The sequence below is a fragment of the Dreissena polymorpha genome, chromosome 16, assembly GCF_020536995.1.
Source record: "Dreissena polymorpha isolate Duluth1 chromosome 16, UMN_Dpol_1.0, whole genome shotgun sequence".
NCBI lineage: Eukaryota > Metazoa > Mollusca > Bivalvia > Myida > Dreissenidae > Dreissena > Dreissena polymorpha.
In genome coordinates, this window is record NC_068370.1 from 24726138 (window position 1) to 24745846 (window position 19709).

Sequence of the window (19709 nt, forward strand, 5' to 3'; positions counted from 1 at the left end):
GTTTATTTGGTAATAAATTTTACTGGGTATGTCTACCAGGTGACTACCAGTTCACTATAAATAACGCCAGTCGATTGATCATCATCGTCACGTGGTAAACCCAGGAAAGCAAATTGTGCATGCGTAGAGAATTGTATATATCTAATATATAAAATTATCAATTTGCTTGCGTTATTTACTCAAGTATATCGTTATGTCACCTTTTTTCGCGATGTAATTTCGATTTCGCATCGCAAAATTTTATTACCGAATATACTGAACATAATTATGAACTTTTTTCAAGTAATGTAATATACCAGTCGTGATATTTTAATCATTATAAACAAATAATTGTAAGAAAATACGGTATTTTAGAACTTTTCTTTTTTCGTCATTTGTGGTTGACAGTCCCTTTAAACTGTTAATGAATTCACAACTGTGGATTATCATGTCCAAGAAATAATTCATGAACTCAATTTTATAACTGAAGATAATGTACTAAAAATCATGAACCCAAGTGCATGAACCACTGTGAAAAGGGTTCATGAACCATTTATTGAGTTAACAAAGTTAACAGTTTATGAACTCTTAAAATATTTCATGAACAGTATATAATTATAAAAGAAATGTTCCTGACCCGTTAATGAACTCTCAAAATGGTTCATGAACTCCAAAAAGGTTGGTGAATTTCTCCTACCAATTCTTGAACTGTTCATGAATGTGTAGTTTATAAAATCTAAAGTTCATCACCAGTAGTTCAGTAATTTGTTTTTTAAGCACTGTGGCATACTGATATTTCACTTACATAAACATAAAATGTAACTTTACAGAAGCTGATCTATATAAAATAGTGTTACAAGAGCTATATTGTTGTTATACCACAGAGACAACTAAACAGCAATACACAAAGGCTACACTTGGAGACTTCTCTAGCGCAACACTTTTCAAACTTGAATATCTCTGTTATGAGTTAAGATTTATCATTTGGATTTAAAATTTTAAATGTAATCATTTGACTACATTCTGAGCAAGCTCACGATAAAATCATTCATCCGTGACGATTAAACACTTTAGCCATGGGGTATGTATAATTTCGTCTTTTTGAACGTGGAAATGATGAAACGCAATATTATTATGAATTTATTTCGATTTCATCATTTAGGGTGGGTTTTTACACCAGAAAAACATTTAAAAAAAAATAAAAAAGTATGGCTGATATGAATATTCGGAAGCGAAACCGCGCATTTTGGAAAATTGCATGCGTCCGATCGTCACGGATGAATGATTTTATTGTTAGCTTGCACCGAATGTAGTCAAATGATCAAATCTACAATTGTGAGCGAAAATCTTTACTTATAACAGAGATATTAACAGAGATATCAAAGTTTGAAAAGTGTTACGTAAGAAAAGTCTCCAATAGACTTGCAGGTAACCTGCAATATGCTAAAAGGCGCGGTTGCGCTCTTTTATATTCATATGAGCCATACATTTAAAAACACTAGTTTTATGTTATGCTGATGTAAGAACCCCCTGTAAATGATAAAATTGAAACAATTTTAGAATAATATTGCGTTTCACCATTTCAACGTGCAAACAGATGAAACCATAGATACCCCACATGCTTAAGCGTCCGATTGTCAAGGATGAATGATTTCAACGTGAGCTTGCTCAGTATGTAGTCAAATGATCACACTTAAAAATTTTAATCAAAATCTTAACTCATAATTGAGATATTCAATTTTGAAAAGTTTTGCGTTAGAAAAGTCTCCAAGTGTACATTAATGTATCTGTTTGAGCTACATTGTTTCAACTTCAAAAAATATATATTCTACAGTTATGTTTTTTTTTACTTCATATTACCACATGCTTTAAGTGTGCAATATCAAAAGAGTATCATGTTATCATCATTATAAATAATTTTATAATAGAGTTAATTTGATAATTATGCAAGGCGTCAGCAGAGAGGAACGCTGGGGCAAAAATACTGCACTCAGTTAAATAACTGTAACTTCTTTAAAGACCTTGTAGAAATTACTTTGTATCTACCCCCCACCACCGGTAGTTTTCAAGCCAATCTATTAATGAAAAATACATGAAAGCAACCTACCATTTTAATTCCAACAAACATAATATTTCAAAAAATACAATAAATCAATTTCAGCAGAATGTCTTTAAAAAAAATCACTTCATATTCCTTATTAAGCTACTTGGTTAATGCTCTTTGTACAGTACATGCATTCTTTTCGGGATTCTTTAAAATGGCCACACGATTATTGTAATACAGGTTTTCAGCCTAAAATCCCTAGAAATTGGCCCCAACTCGCATTAACATAAAAGACCATTGATGTCAGACCAATACCATTGATAAGTGTAGATAACAGCTTGCAGATTTTTTGCATGTTTATCACAGGTTGTATTGTTGTTTCAATGTAATTAAAATGTTTTGTTAAGAATGAAAGGTATAAGGTTTAAAACATATTATCTAAATATATTATCCCCCCCATAAAATATGTTATTTTTGTGTTGGGTGTGCGGATATAAATATATTATGCACGCTCCTGCACACTTGAATGCTCAGTCAAAGAGTTATGAGTTCTTTGTTTAATGGTCTTCTTTGAGCTAGATAATTAATTCAATAAACAATAAAGATAAATAATGCGCATTATTCATAAAATACATTTTGTATTCAATTTTTTCAAATTGTCAAATAATGCAACTAATACCAAGATGTATTAAAAAAGACACGACTTCTTCTTGATTTCTCCTGACTTCCCTTTAATGCTATTCAAGGGAGAATTGACTTCTCCCTAAAATTTGACATAGGCCGACCCCTGTATCCTTTTTTAATTTGATAAAGTTGTTCAATATTAATCTTTTAGATATAATTTATGATCATTACAATGGTCATAATAACTATAATTGTAAGTCTTAAATATGTCAGTGATCATTTTACTATATGACGTTGAGTCAATAATCATTTGCATGGCAGATCAAAGAGGTCACAGTGATATATAATTTGCATTAAAATTTGTTTTGGAGCTCTCTTATTACATTAGAATGCTGAATATTATTTGCTTTTGAGATGTTCATGTAGTAAATTTCCAGTCTGAAAACATGTACTTTGTAATTTTCTTCTGATAATCATTTACTAAAGTATTTTGAATTATTTTGAAAGACAACAGAACTCCCCTCCATATAATAACAGGTTACACATGTACAATTTTATTCAAGCTTACAGTAAAACTTCTTTAACTTAACATTTCTCACTGATGACAAAAATGCTCAAGTTATCAAAGGTCTCTAATGATCCAGATTTCCTTATCAAAAGTTACTGGTCCCAAGTTTAACAAGAGCACCCCCTTGCGGGTGCAGACCGCTCATCTATTTTTTCTTTTTAAAGGTGTAGGGACCTATCTCAATTTCAATCACAAAGGAGGGAGGGGTGGAGTGGAGAGGGGTGTATAGTGTGGGGGTGTGGTCATTTATTACATTATCTTCCAAAAATGCAAAAAAAAGAAGAAAAAAATACAAATATTTTTTTGGGGGGGGGGATTCTTGGGTGGGATGACCTTTGACTTAGTGACCTTCACCTTCACCTTTCACCACTCAAAATGTTCAGCTTCATGAGATACACATGCATGCCAAATATCAAGTTGCTATCTTCAATATTGAAAAAGTTATGGCCAATGTTAAAGTTTTCGGATGGACAGACACCATAAACTTGACATTTGACCTTGAAGGATGACCTTGACCTTGACCTTTCACCATCCAAAATGTGCAGCTCCATGAGATACATTTGCATGCCAAATATCAAGTTGCTATCTTAAAAAGTGAAAAAGTTATGGCCAATGTTAAAGTTTTTTTCGGACTGACAGACAGACTGACTGACATACTGATGGACAGTTCATCTGCTATATGCCACCCTAGTGGGGGCAAAAAATTTTATTTTTTTGGGGTGGGGGGGGGGGGTGGGGGTATAGTGTGAGGGTGTGGTGGTCATTTATTAGATGATCTTTAATTAAAAAAAAAATAATTGGGGGATTCGGGGGGGGGGGGGGGGGGGGGGGCGTGGGGGATGGTTTGGACAGAGTCAATTGTGGTATGTCAGGTAAGATTTTTTTTGTCAAAGTATCAATCGAATCTAATCATAAATAAAGAAGTTATGGCAATTTAAGCAAAATTTAATAATTTGACCTTGAGAGTCAAGGTCATTCAAAGGTCAAGGTAAAATTCAACTTGCCAGGTACAGTACCCTCAGATAGAATGAAAGTATTTTAAGTTTTAAAGCAATAGCCTTGATACTTTAGAAGTAAAGTGGATCTAAACACAAAATGTAACCCAGGGCTCAACATTAACAGTTGTCCTATTGCCCCTGGCAAGTAAAAGTTGGGTCCGGGCAAGTTGTTTTATAATCTAGTTGTCCGCCCAGGCAAGTGCAAAAAAAAACAAAGAGCATTTAATTTTGACTTTAATTAGACTTTAATTGCTGTAATCATTTTGTTAAATGTGCAAATAAAATAAATATATTTTGTGGTGTATCATTTTGATCTTTATTAAAAAATATGAGGTTTACAGTTAATGTGATATTTCATGTTTGGGCAAGTGGCTTTACATTCAGGGCAAGTAGATTTTCTAAGTACTTGCCCAGCAAGGCTAGTTGGTTTTTAGGTTAATGTTGAGCCCTGTAACCATATATTCAAAGTTACGAAGTCAAAAAAGGGCCATAATTCCGTAAAAATGACAACCAGAGTTTTGCAACTTGTGCTTTACTGTCCCCTTATGATAGTTTGCGAGTGTTCCAAGTATGAAAGCAATATCTATGATACTTAACAGGTAAAGTGGACCAAAACACAAAACTTAACCAAATTTTCAAGTATAAAGGGCCCATAATTCCGTCAAAATGCCAGTCAGAGTTACATAACTTTGCCTGCACAGTCCCCTTACGATAGTTAGTAAGTGTTGCCAGTATGAAAGCAATGGCTTTGATACTTTAGGAAAAAAGTGGGCCTAAACACAAAACTTAACCAAATTTTCAATTTTCTAAGTATAAAAAGGGCACATAATTCTGTCAAAATGCCAGTCAGTTACATAAATTTGCCTGCACAGTCCCCTTACGATAGTTAGTAAGTGTTGCAAGTATCAAAGCAATGGCTTTGATGCTTTAGGAAAAAAGTGGACCTAAACACAAAACTTAACAAATTTTTCAATTTTCTAAGTATAAAAAGGGCACATAATTCTGTCAAAATGCCAGTAAGAGTTACATAACTTTGCCTGCACAGTCCCCTTATGAGAGTTAGTAAGTGTTGCAAGTATGAAAGCAATAGCTTTGATACTTAAGGAATAAAATGGACCTAAACACAAAACTTAACCAAAGTTTTCAATGTTCTAAGTATAAAAAGGGCACATAATTCTGTCAAAATGCAAGCCAGAATTATCTAACTTTGCCTGCCCAGTCCCCACATGATAGTAAGTAAGTGTACCAAGTTTGAATGCAATAGCATTGATACTTTATGAGAAAAGTGTACCTTAACGCAAAACTTAACCGGACACCGACGCTGACGCCAAGGTGATGACAATAGCTCATAATTTTTTTTTTTAAATAGATGAGCTAAAAATGATTCTTCAATGCTTTACTGAAATTAAAATGTAGAAAGATTGAGAGTCCATTCAGGTTATATGGGGAAATTTGTTACGCTGTTATGTATAAGAATGTGAAAAACAACAACATACACTGCACTGTTATCTGGTACAAGCGCTATTATTTATACACGAGGTTTTAATTGACCTTTTCTGTTAATCCTAATTGAGTGGTCTCTTAATAAGTGATTCCAAAGCAAATCTTTCTTCTTTTTTTTGGGGGGGGGGGGGGGGGGGGGAAGAAAGGGCCCTTAAGAAGGTGAATGTTACATCAAAAGGTGAATAATTATTTTTAATTATATATCTATAGAATACTTTGCTACAAAACTTTATTAAAATTAAATTTAAACTTTGTTTGATGGAAATTGCTGGGAATATTAACAAAAAAATTGTCCCTCCGTTTGCTAAGCAGATGCTTCAAAATAAACCTTTTTCGGCGTTAGCTGTATACGCCAGCTTTTCACCTTAGCCTGACCTTTGTTAGCGTCCAATAGAATTCAAATAAAACTTCCCGCGGCCAAGTACAGATGAATACACTTCATTGACTGAATTACCACTAGAACATTGGAAACATGTCCACGTCTTTGTAACACTGTTTTACTGCGTGTTCAGCATGAAACAGTTTTATCTCTAATTAAAGGGCTTAATAGATATAACAGTTTTACACTCAATCTCGACATCAATACAGTTTGTGCGTGCACCTTTTATTTTCAGAGGATTTCCAGCGCGAGAATGTTGTGTACTTAAAGGCCATGTTCTCATATTTAGTACAGACTTCCATATTCCTGTCAACATGTTATATGTAAAAGTATAAAGAGCAGTGGAAGCGATGCCTCACTTTAATGCAACCCGCGAGGTATAAGGGGTCAGTTCGCTGTTAGTGTGTTTGAATGTCAGAGTTTATATACAGGTCCATATGTGCTGATCGGAGTTCGCGGTCAGTAACATAATAGTTATATATAGCGTGAACTAGGTGAACTGGAATTTTCTTTACCAGAAAGATGGTCAATGAAGATATCCAGCGATATTATTTTATGGCATGTCAATAATAGATTCTTAATGTGTTTTCAACAATAACATGATAAATATTATTTTTAATTAATTAACAAGAATTATTCCATCATATTTACTAATGTATTATTGCATCATATGACTAATGTATTAAGTATGAGCGCGATGATTCTCGATACTGTTAATAATCGAATCAAATACACGTAGCACTGCCCGATAAACCACTCAAACAGGTTTGTCCGAAGAACGCGCGTATACATATTTAAAATATGTACGGAGAATTCGCGTGTGGCCGGTTGACTTTGGTTTTCTGTTTTGTATCTATAGGTTTATGACCAGCAATATGTAATAATGTAAAATAAGCCGTTTGATGCAGCTAAAAACTGCACAGAAAAAGATATTAGCTATTCTTGATCTCATTCATTTAAATCTTTACCTTCCATAAACTCCAACCACAATCAACGCCGTATATCTTTTTAAAGATATTTCTTGTTTGTCCTAAGGGTATTTGAAGATTATTTTATCATAATAAACAGAAAATTATATAATTTTTTAGCAGAATGAATGTGGATGTAATTCAGCCCCTAATTTAGTCCTATAAATATCACTAGTATGTAAGATTAGTGTAAATAATTAGAGGTTTTACAATTCATGATGCCCCAACTCAAAACTCCAACCTAAAATACTGTGAAACCATTATTATTCCTCAGACATTAATTTTCGTCTTTTTCGTCCTTCGACCGATGGACGAATTCAAGATCCTAACGAACAAGCATGTCCCATATTTGCAAAAACAAATAAGACTGAATTACCGTAGGCATGAGGCATTTAAATCCAGCGTAATCCACGCATATACACAGGGCTCAAAATTAACACTCGCACACTTGTAAAATGCGAGAAAAAAAGATTGTAGGGTAAGTTATAAGCCACTAGTATTTTTTGCAAGTAAAGAAATAGTGAAAAAAAACGATTTATATTGCTAAATGCGTTCGACGGCATGAACGCTAAACCGTAGGTCAATTTTTTGAACGTCCGAATACCCATATGCGGAAGCTAGCACCTTGTTCGTAGACTGGTATACTTATAGTACAGATATCCGGATGGTATTGATACAAAGAACATGACACAGTCGACTATTCACACTCAAGTTAAATCCGAATTGACACAAAGGGGTATACATTATACAGTGTACTGACAACTGACATTTCCTGTAAAACGCAATTGCAATAAGGCTGTATCGAATGCGTTGACTACGTTTAGGTATAATAGTGTTGATTAGCGCTAATTGTTAACAACTTTATTACCCATTGTGTGTATTGTGTTTTTCATGGGTGTTGCAGATTATACAGCCAACACGCCGCGAATCCGGATTAAAGACAATACTATTAAATGCAATTAAAATATGACGATGTGTGATCAACACCGGACTGAAATATATTCTGCGCTTTTATTACAAATTAATAATGAACACATTGATTTGTGTTTGGTTGTCCGTGATTGTAATGGAAAAAGACTAATTGGCAATTGGCTTCGTTGTTTAAAACACTCGTTAACGGTAATTCAGTCACACTTATCCGCTAATCATAACAAAGAACGTGTAAATGACATAAAATAATAAGGGACAGTTACTATCACTTGAAATAACAGACTTGTTAATTGGCATATGCCAAACAAGGCCCACCTCCTGCAAGTGACAACCAAGTGTCACCCCTCTTTCCCCAGCACGATTTTTTCGCAACCGCGTATTACATGTATTACAAACATTACAAACAAATTGGACGCTTTTTTTCAAAAACAGAAATGGACAAATTTAAGTGCTGATAAAATAGACATTTTTTTAAAAAGGACGAAATTTCGTGCTGACGAAAATAAATGATTTCACAGTACTGGTCACGTTCATGAATGTTCATATTAAAGCCCCAAATACCTTGTTTATGTGAAGAATATGTATTTTTACATAAGACATATCTTTGAGCTATTCCACTTAGGAAAACAAGAACATACACTGCACTTGACAATTGAAAAAAACAAACACAAGATGTCAACCCATGCGAAAGACAATTTTTTTTACAGACATGATGTTAGATAAAATTAAAATTAACAGGACCTCACCAGATTTTACCAGACCTTGTCTTGCTTTAACCAAACAATAGAAAATACCTTTTATTTATAGAATTATTTTTATTATTATGGCATTCCAAATGTTTAACAACTATAAATACAATAAAATAGAAACTAAATTTAAACCCGTTTTATGAAACTTATGATATGACTTTCAATCAAAAGCGAAGAGAGCCCTTTGACCAATAAAAAACAGGTGCAATATTTGATTGGTTCTAAGAATCGCAACTGAAGTTGGTTACCTCACCTGCAAATATAGCAACTTTGACTAGTTGGTAAAATCTGTTTTACCGGTATTTCAAAGTTAAATAATGGATCGAAGTAAAATAAAAATAAACCAGTCTGTACTTTTTCATTTTAAACTAAAACACTTTTTACATATTTTTTGTCTGACACATGGTCAGATAGTTTCGGGATATTACCAGACCTCAGCAAATTTAATGGAAAATGTCCCATGTTCGACGTCTTTCACATGGGTTGAGATGTACATGTAACTGGTTTTCCCAGAAGAAGAATATTTCTGAGACATAATTTATTTGGTTTAATGTGGGGTACACTGCAAAATATCATGGAACATCTTGCACCAATTTGTTATGTAAAGTACTGGGTCATATAAACATGCTTAGATTGGAAAAAATAACAACACCATAATTGGATAAATATAAATAATTATATAGTTTTTTCTGATGTTACAGGTGTGTTGGAAATAATTTGATGCACTTTTTGTTTGCTTAAAGTTTCAGTAACTTGGTTTTGTTGAAAAATCTCTAAAATTAGCATTCTAGAAAATTCATGAATATCATCAGATTGTTTTCAGTTTGGAGTTTAGACATTACACAATCATGATAAGTATAAATAACAATGTCAGCATGTTTCAAAGTAGCCTGAAAATTTGGTGTCATATACCTTAACCATCTTTGTTTTACTGGAGGCAAAAAGCGCCATCTTGTATTTCATTATGGTGTAGCTCAATATAACCAAAAAAGATTAAATTGTATGGAAATAATGTTGCATTTTATTGCAAACATACAAAAATGATGTCTTTTTCAACATCTGTGAAATTTTTGGCATCAGATTTGACCTCACTAAAATGGCGACCACACCTTAATAAATCCTAAATATTTTTTTGCTGAGGTAAGATACAGTCTTAATTTGAACAGTATTACTTTTCTTAAAAAAAAAAATTTTTGATGATGTATAAAACTTGATAGTTTGATGAAAGAGAAAATTTGGCCTGTCTTTGTTAGGATAAAGCTTAATTATTTTGACTAAATATTAGTGGGAAAAATGTAATCAAATGTAAAAATATATATATTTAACATTTTAATCACGCATGTATTAGGTATATAATGATTTCTACTATTTAACACTGTAAACGTTGCGGGAGTGGTAGCAATGGGAATACATTCAGTCACGCACCTGCTTGTAATGCTAATTGTTGGCGACTAGCAGTATATATAGATAGATACTTCCAAATTGGTGAAATGATCGCTCTTAGCGCTTTGATTTATTTTCGCTTTTAAAGTTTCGTTTACCTGTTAAAAGATGAATTTGGTTTCATTACAAATTTTAGTGCCAAACTTTAAATTTAAGTCACATTTTAGCTATTAAGTAAGTTAAAAGTGATCGTTAATTTTTATAGAATGCGATGTTTAATTAAAAACAATACACAACTCACCTGTATGGAATCAAAACACTAATTTGAAAGCGGATATGACTAGGTAACCGCCCTTGTTATAGGTTAGACAACACCAATATCATTGCACAATTACATAGACTGGAAAATAAATACTAGTACACGGGTATGCGACACTTAAACCCATTAACACGAAGAATGCAATTTCTCATAATATTTTGTTGTATTCTTTTTCGCAATCAATACGAGGTGTACACGCCCATGCAAAATCCAGCTATCTAGGCTATTGCACTGCTTGGCTCGAACATACTGAGTAAAACAATATTGGATGGAGATTAAATTTATAGAATATGTCATTGTTAAATGTTTGTCTTTCTTCGTTTATTCCCATTCTTTTCGATCACAGTTGCAATATGAGTCAATGGAAAAGGATAAAACTGGGGGTACCTCTGTAGAATCTACATATATCCGTTCAGCACTTAATGCACGGATTAAGAACTTTTTATTGGGGTTACTTTTAACGCAGCGTTTGACCTGCGTGGAAGTCGTTCCTTAGCATATGCGTATCGACCGGTATATAATACCGGTATATATATTTAAAATGGTTAAGCAGGTTAACGTGGTTAAATAAGACATTCTTAATTTGTAAAAAATGTATAACCCAAAAGAAATGCGCGTTTGACGTATGAAGTGTTTAATATACAATGCTTCATCGTGTAGCTAAACGAACTTGCGTATGGTGCGTTCATGGAGCGTATTGACAGTACTTACCCTTAAAGACGACATTTCTCCATAAATATAGACAAGTGTTAAAAATATATTGAGACTTTTAACTCAAGAATGTGATTCTCTAGAAGCAATAAAGCATGGGCGTATCGTAAAGAAAACCACAAAGACAAACACTATTATCATTATTCTTTACACAGGGGCTGTAAGATTCGATTTCAAGGCATAAAAACGCAATCTTTCTCACATAACATCTCAGTACCGTAATCTTAATTCGCACATGCACAAATCGATACTAATCGGACCCGTTAGGTGTCTTCACGACCACGTTTGAGTCTTACAAAATAAATATTTTATTTAGCGTTCATTTAAACGAGACCTAAGTCATTATACTATCTTAATAGTTTGCATTTCTGTAAATTGTAAATTTTATTTTGTAAACAGGCTTAGCGATAGTGTTGTCTCGTTGGTCGAAAGAAAGGGAAAGGTAGGGAACACAAGAATATATAGAACAGTTATGTTTGCCTTTCATACCAACAGACAGTCTCCGAAATAGGTCAGATTCTAGAAAAAAAGTCTGCCGGTTAAAATTAAAAACCCATTTATGAATGCTTTCAAAATCACATACCGTGTCAACCGTTATTATATTATGAGACTTCTATCGGTACATAACATGTGTCATGCAGTTTTGTTTTTACTTTGGGATTAGACATGTTTTAATCAGAATTGTTAAGTTTCTGAATACCATCATTTTGAAAATAAATATTTACATAATACTCCGAAATAATGGTATTGCAAAATTAAACACAACAAAACGTTTGGGGAAACATCAAACTCATATTTTTTTATCGTGATAAGTGTCTTACAACACAAGACTTGCGACAAGCATTGTCCAGCCTTCTTGAGCAAATTAGTCCCATTATTATTCACACATGTTTGTAAATTAGCATGTATTTGCAATGTTTCTATTCCTTATTAATATCGCAAGGCGCTGAAAATGAATAACAATATACAGTCCACTCTCGTTATCTCGACATCGGATATCTCGATATTCTCGATATGTCGAAGTAAGCTCAATGTCCCATTTTTTTCCTTCTTTATCTATATAAATAAACATCGCTTATCTCGATTTTCGTTATGTCGAATAATTCGATATGTCGATATAAATTTTTGTCCCGAGTCCCGATTTAACATGTATTTACTGCGGTTTATCTCGAAGTGCGAATAACTTTCCCAGTGTCGGCAAAAGGTGAGAAACTTTTTCTTTGATACTTCACCGTCCCGCTTCGCCCGGCTGCTCCCGATACTGTGCGGAAGGAAATCGATCCGTTAATTGCATCAATGATCACACGTGTGTAATGTCGTTAGCAATTAAATCTTGATAAAGGCCTGTCACTTTAAGTGTCACTTTAACATCAATTAACTGCAATTAATACACAGCCTGCCGAAAGGCCGAAAGACTAATTGTTTTTACAAACAACATTCCAAAATGCATTGAGTTATATTTTTGCGTATATACACCGTCGTTTACTCGACAGTTTAGAAAAATTATAACTGCATGTGTTCATGCAATTCTGTTGTACTTAAAAAGTCATTTTAAGCATTTAAATAGAAAAATTATTTGTGCCTCGTAAAACGCGTATATATCAGGAAGAGAGTATTATGCCACACGGTGACGGCTTTAGTTAGATAACTTAGCAGGTATTAAGATGTTAAAAACAAGGTAAATTTTCGTCTCATTTTTTCTTTGAAAACGCCTAATCGGATATTTCGAACTCTCGTTATCTCGATATTTTTTGTTGTTCCCGCCGACTTCGAGATAACGAGAGTGGATTGTACGTTTTACTGAACATGTTTATTATCATTAAAGCAACAATACTACATTATGAAATAATACAAAACACAACTCTTGTTCATCTTGAACTTATACTGACTCTTTCTGTACCAGCTTAGCCGCCGAAACACAGGCCGGATCCTATTCAAAAGTTGTTTAGATGTTTTTACAGCGTTGTTGCACTTGACATCGCGGTACTTTGCGTCACAGGTGCATGGATGACCGTTGGCATCAAGGGTGATGATGTCTTTCTGGATATGATTGTATGCTCTGTTGTCATCATATATGCATGTTATTGTTATTATCAGCATCACTTCGACAGCTGTAATCAGCGGTGCTAAGGCTGTTGTTATTAGCGGTGACTGGAGCTGTTGTCAACAGCCGTGACTAGGCTGTTGTTATCAGCGATGTCTAGGGTTTTGTTATCAGCGATGGAAAGGCTACGGTTATCAGTGGTGACTAGATCGTTGTTATTAGCGGTGACTAGGCTATCGTTATCAGCAGTGACTAGGCTTTATTATCAGCAGTGTCTATGGTGTTGTTATAAGTAAGTCTGCTATGACTATGCTGCTGTTATCAGCGGTGACTAGGATGTTGTAATCAGCGGTGTTTAGGCTGTTGTCACCAGCTGTGTCTAGAGTGATGTTATCAGCGGTGGCTAGACTGTTGTCAACTGCGATCCCTATGCTGTTGTCATCAGCCGTACCTACGCTGTTCTTATCAGTGTTGAATGGGCTGTTATCATCAGCGGTGCCTAGGCTGTTGTCACCAGCGGTGTCTAGTATTTTAATATCAGCGTTGACTAGGCTGTTGTCATCAGCGGTGTCTGGGCTGTTGTTATCAGTTGTTCAAAGGCTGTTGTTATCAGCAGTACATAGGCTTTTCTTATCAGTGGTGTCTATACTGTTGTCACCAGCGATATCTATGCTGTTGTTATCAGCGTTGACTAGGCTGTTGTCATCAGCGGTGCCTAGGCTGTTGTCACCGGCGGTGCTAAGGTTGTTGTTATCAGTGGTACTCAGTCTGTTGTTATCAGCGAAGCATAGGCTGTTATCATTAGCGGTGTGTATGATGTTGTCATCAGCGGTGTCTAGGATATTGACATCAGTGGTGTCTAGGCTGTTGTCATCAGCGATGTCTAGGCTGTTGTCATCAGTGGTGCTTAGGCTGTTTTTATCAGTGGTTCCTAGGTTGTTGTCCCCATAGGTCATCAGCGGTGCTAAGGCTGTTGTAATAAGCGGTGACTGGGCTGCTGTCATCAGCGGTGACTAGGCCTGTTGTTAGCAGCGGTGTTTAGGGTGTTGTTATCAGCGATGGTAAGGCTGTTGTTATCAGTGGTGACTATGCTGCTGTGATCAGCGGTGACTAGGATGTTGTTATCTGCGACGATAAGGCTGTTGACACCAGCGGTGTCTAGAGTGATGTTATCAGCGGTTGCTAGGATATTGTTATCAGCGATGGTAAGGCTGCTGTTATCAGTGGTGTCTAGGGTGTTGTTATCGGCTATGTTATTGCTGCTGTAATCAGCGGTGACTATGATGCTGTTATCAGCAGTGACTATGATGTTGTCATCAGCGGTGCCTTGGCTGTTTTTATCAGTGGTGCATAGGCTGTTGTCATAAGCGGTGCCTAAGCTGTTGTCACCAGCGATGTCTAGAGTGTTGTTATCAGCGGTGGCTAGACTGTTGTCAACAGCGGTGCCTATGCTGTTGTCATCAGCGGTGCCTAGGCTGTTTTTATCAGTGTTGCATAGGCTGTTGACATCAGCGGTGCCTACGCTGATGTCACCATCGTTGTCTAGTCTGTTTTTATCCGCGTCGACTAGGCTGTTTTCATCAGCGGTATCTATGCTGTTGTCACCGGCGGTGCTACGGCTTTTGTTAGCAGCGGTACTGAGTCTGTTGTTATCAGCGATGCATATTCTGTTATCATCAGCAGTGTGTATGATGTTGTCATCAGCGGTGTGTATGATGTTGTCATCAGCGGTGTCTATCCTGTTGTTATCAGTTGTACATAAGCTGTTGTTATCAGCAGTGCATAGGCTGTTCTTATCAATGGTGTCTATACTGTTGTCACCAACGATGTCTAGGATGTTGTTATCAGCGTTGACTAGGCTGTTGGCATCAGCGGTGCCTAGGCTGTTGTCACCGGCGGTGCTAAGGCTGTTGTTATCAGCGATACTAAGTCTGTTGTTATCAACGAAGCCTAGTCTAGGCGGTTGTCATCAGCGGTGCCTAGGAGGTTATCGGTGGTGCATAGGCTGTTGTTATCAGCAGTGCATAGGCTATTCTTATGAATGGTGTCTAAACTGTTGTCACCAATGATGTATAGGCTGTTGTCACCTGGGGTGTATAGGCTGTTGTCACAAGCGGTTGCTAGGCTGTTGTCATCAGCGTTGACTAGTCTGTTGTTTCCAGCAGTACTAAGGCTGTTGTTATCAGCAATGCATAGGCTGTTGTTATCAGCAGTGCCTAAGCTGTTGTTATCAATGGAGTCTATGTTGTTGTCATCAGCAGTGCCTATGCGGTATTCATCAGCGATTACTAAGCTGTTGTCACATAGGGTGTATAGGCTGTTGTTATCAGTGATGCCTAAGTTATTGTCATCTTCGGTTCCTCAGCTGTCGTAACCAGCATTGGCTATACTGTTTTTATTAGCGGTAACTAGGCTGTCGTTATCAGCGGTGACTAGGCTGTTGTCATCAGCGGTGCCTAGGCTGTTGACACCAGTGGAGTCTAGGCTGTTGTCATCAGCGTAAGGCTATGCTGTTGTCACCAGCGTTGCCTAGGTTGTTGTCATCAGCGATGCCTAGTCATCAGCGGTGCCTATGCTGTTGTTACCAGTGGTTTCAATGCTTTCGTTATAAGCTATATCTAGGCTGTTGTCATCAGTGTAGCATAGGCTGTTGTAATGAGCGTTTCTTAGGCTGTTGTTACCAGCGGTGTTTAGGCTGTTGTTATCAGTGGTGCATAGGCTGTTGTTATCAATGGTACCTATGCTTTTGTTATCGGAGGTGCCTAGGCTGTTGTCATCAGCGGTGGCATGGCTGTTGTCATTAGGGTTTTCTAGGCTGTGGTCGCAAGCGTTGGCTAGGCGGTTGTCTTCAGCAGTGCTGTTGTCACTAAGGGTGTCTAGGTTGTTACTAGTGTCTACTAGGCTGTTTTCTAGAGCAGTTTCTAGGCTGTTGTCATTAGCAGTGTCTATGATATTGACACCAGCGGTGTCTAGGCTGTTGTCCCCAGGGCTGGCTAGGCGGTTGTCATCAGTTTTGCATAGGATTTCATTATAAGCGGTGCCTAGGCTGTTTTAACAAGTGGTGCTTAGGCTATTATCATCAGCGGTGCATGTGCTGTTGTCACCAGCTATGTCTAGTCTGTTGTCATAAGCATTTACTAGGCTATTGTCATCAGTTGTGCTCAGGCTAAAGTCATCAGCAGTGCTCAGGCTGTTGTTATCAGCGGGGCTTATGCTGTTGACATCAGCGGTGACCAGGCTGTTGTTATCAGCGGTTACTAGGCTTTTGTTATCAGCGGTTCCTAGACTGTTGTCATCAGGGTGCCTAGGCTGTTGTTATCAGTGGCGCTAAGGCTGTTGTTATCAGTGGTACTTATGCTGTTGTTATCTGCGGTGTCTAGGCTGGTGTTATCAGTGATGTCTAGGCTGTTGTTATCAGTGGTACTTATGATGTTGTTATCTGCGGTGTCTAGGCTGTTGTTATCAGTGTCGCTAAGGCTGTTGTTATCAGTAGTACTTATGCTGTTGTTATCTGCTGTGTCTAGGCTGTTGTTACCAGTGGTGTCTAGGCTGTTGTTATCAGTGGTACTTATGCTGTTGTTATCTGTGGTGTCGAGGCTGTTGTTATAAGTGATGTCTAGGCTGTTGTTATCAGTGGCGCTAAGCCGTTGTTATCGGTGGCGCTAAGGTTGTTGTTATCAGTAGCGCGAAGGCTGTTGTTATCAGTGGCGCTAAGGCTGTTGTTATCAGTGGTACTTATGATGTTGTTATCTGCGGTGTCTAGGCTGTTGTTATCAGTGGCGCTTAGGCTGTTTTTATCAGTAGTTTATGCTGTTGTTATCTGCGGTGTCTAGGCTGTTGTTATCAGTGGTGTCTAGGCTGTTGTTATCAGTGGTACTTATGCTGTTGTTATCTGCGATGTCTAGGCTGTTGTTATAAGTGGTGTCTAGGCTGTTGTTATCAGTTGCGCTAAGGCCATTGTTATCGGTGGTGCAAAAGCTGTTGTATTTAGTAGGGCTAAGGCTGTTGTTATCAGTGGCGCTAAGGCTGTTGTTATAAGTGGTGTCTAGGCTGTTGTTATCAGTGGCGCTAAGGCCGTTGTTATCGGTGGTGTAAAAGCTGTTGTTATCAGTAGCATTAAGGCTGTTGTTATCAGTGGCGCTAAGGCTGTTGTTATCAGTAGTACCTATGCTGTTGTTATCTGCGGTTACTAGGCTTTTGTTATCAGCGGTTACTAGGCTTTTGTTATCAGCGGTTCCTAGGCTGTTGTCATCAGGGTACCTAGGCTGTTGTTATCAGCGGTTTAAAGGCTTTTGTTATCAGCAGTGTATAGGCTGTTGTTATCAGTGGTGCATAGGCTGCTGTTATCAGTGGTACTTATGCTGTTGTTATCTGCGGTGTCTAGGCTATTGTTATCAGTGGCGCTAAGACTGTTGTTATCAGTGGTGCATAGGCTGTTGTTATCAGTGGAACTTATGCTGTTGTTATCTGAGGTGTCTAGGCTGTTGTTATCAGTAGTACTTATGCTGTTGTTATCTGAGGTGTCTAGGCTGTTGTTATCAGTGGTGTCTAGGCTGTTGTTATCAGTGGAACTTATGCTGTTGTTATCTGCAGTGTCTCGGCTGTTGTTATCAGTGGTGTCTAGGCTGTTGTTATCAGTGGTGCTAAAGCCGTTGTTATTGGTGGCGCTAAGGCTGTTGTTATAAGTAGCTCTAAGGCTGTTGTTATCAGTGGTGCTTAGGCTGTTGTTATCAGTTGTACTTATGCTGTTGTTATCTGCGGTGTCTAGGCTGTTGTTATCTGCGGTGTCTAGGCTGTTGTTATCAGTGGTGTCTAGGCTTTGTTTTCAGTGGTGCTAAGGCCGATGTTATCGAGGCTGTTGTTATCAGTAGCGCTAAGGCTGTTGTTATCTGCAGTGTCTAGGCTGTTGTTATCAGTGGTGTCTAGGCTGTTGTTATCAGTAGTACTTATGCCGTTGTCATCAGTGGTGTCGAGGCTGTTGTTATTAGTGGTGTCTAGGCTGTTGTTATCAGTAGCGCTAAGGCTGTTGTTATCAGTGGTGTCTAGGCTGTTGTTATCAGTAGTACTTATGCCGTTGTCATCAGTGGTGTCTAGGCTGTTGTTATCAGTGGTGTGTAGGCTGTTGTTATCAGTAGCGCTAAGGCTGTTGTTATCAGTGGCGCTAAGGCTGTTGCTATCAGCGGGGCCTATGCTGTTGTCATTTTAAATGTTTGCATTTCTTCATTTATTCTAATACTTTTCCATCACAGTTGAAATAAGAGTCAAGGGACAATGATGAAACGGGTGTACCTCTTTAGCAGCACCGTTAAAAATTTCTGACCCTAGATTTAGGTTTTTAGTTATTCGCAACTAAACAGGGGGTGATCAAACTTTATTGGAATGATATAAATGTATTTGATTATAAGTCCACTGATGGTTTCATGGGACGGAACTACAGGTCTACCTACCGTCCGTCATGTCGGTTCGTCCGTCCTTCCATCCGTTCGTTATTTCCTCCTTTTCCTGTCAGACCGTCCATATGCAAAACACGTTTCTGCGTTTTTTAAACAAGTAGTTAAAATACTGTGATGAAACTTGATATCCTTATAAAGGGTTATGCGTGGATTATGCATGACCCATTTGCACCATAAGTCAAATGCCATGTAAAAATACATAACTTAAAACTGGTATAATTCATAGGCGATTGTCATTAACCTACGTATGACAATACTTTGTAGGACTCGCATATTTATGTGTGTAAAACAGTCTGTCCGCATATTTAAACTCAGCCTAGATATTGTAAAGATGAACATTCTGACAATGTTTCGTCAAGATTTATTTTAGATTGGTAACAATGTAATTTGTTTTTCTAGGATTTTACCTGGTAACATAGTTTTTGGACGCACGTGACCCAGTTTCAAACTAAGCCTAGATAATGTCAAGATAAACATTAAGAACAAGTTTTTTTCAAGGTTAAGTTTTTAATGTGGCCTAACAAGGTTTTTCTTAGATTTGACCTTGTGACCTATTTTTTTACGCATTTGACCTAGATTTTTACCCAGCATATATTATGAAGATTCTCACCAAGTTTCATCAAGATTTAGAAGTTCATGTGGCGTCTAGAGTGATAACAAGTGTTTCTTTCTCTAGGATTTCATCTTGCGACCTAGTTTAAGTTAACCATAGAAGAACCATTAATAGTTGAGTTGTTGCATACATGTACTTAACAGTAGAATTAAGCCCATGTCAATAAAAAGTTGAAGCCACACAACGGACAATGACAGTAGCTCACCATGAGTACTTCATGCTCACTGATGCTTTAAGAACCAGTAATATGGAATTGTTGCATGCTCTAACCTTAACATTAGAATTAGGCCCATATCCATAAATTAATGAGTCCATAACTTAAATTACTTCATGATTTGTGGATATAAAAATTTGATGTACGTCCATCGATATGCTAATTTGCATTTGAAAAATATATAAAAAACAAACAGCTTTTATAACATATTATATAATTGACAAATACCA

General features: G+C 36.9%; 2 protein-coding genes across 2 annotated transcripts in view; both read right to left on the reverse strand.

Moving 5' to 3' along the window:
* Window positions 1-10481, reverse strand: part of LOC127862256 (uncharacterized) — a 52271-nt gene extending 41790 nt beyond the window's left edge. Inside the window, exon 1 of the mRNA XM_052401313.1 lies at window positions 10427-10481. The gene's annotated coding sequence lies outside the window, so the exon portion shown is untranslated. The remainder of the gene's footprint in view (window positions 1-10426) is intronic.
* Window positions 10482-14202: 3721 nt separating this feature from the next.
* On the reverse strand, window positions 14203-18656 carry LOC127861719 (dentin sialophosphoprotein-like). The gene is made up of 5 exons (XM_052400406.1): window positions 18647-18656; window positions 18146-18385; window positions 15785-16192; window positions 15254-15463; window positions 14203-15149 (listed from the first exon to the last, which is right to left on the reverse strand). Exons 1-5 carry the CDS (start codon window positions 18654-18656, stop codon window positions 14203-14205), a joined length of 1815 nt encoding a protein of 604 aa, XP_052256366.1.
* Between the last annotated feature and the right edge of the window lie 1053 nt (window positions 18657-19709).

Excerpts from the sequence above, each read along its gene's own strand:
- LOC127861719 (XM_052400406.1), bottom strand. Across the intron at positions 16,193-18,145 it reads CACTGATGACAACGGCATAA|CCAGCCCTGGGGACAACAGC; the intron begins GTACTACTGATA and ends ACAACCGCCTAG. Across the intron at positions 15,150-15,253 it reads ATACATCATTGGTGACAACA|GCTTCGTTGATAACAACAGA; the intron begins GTTTAGACACCA and ends CGCCTAGACTAG.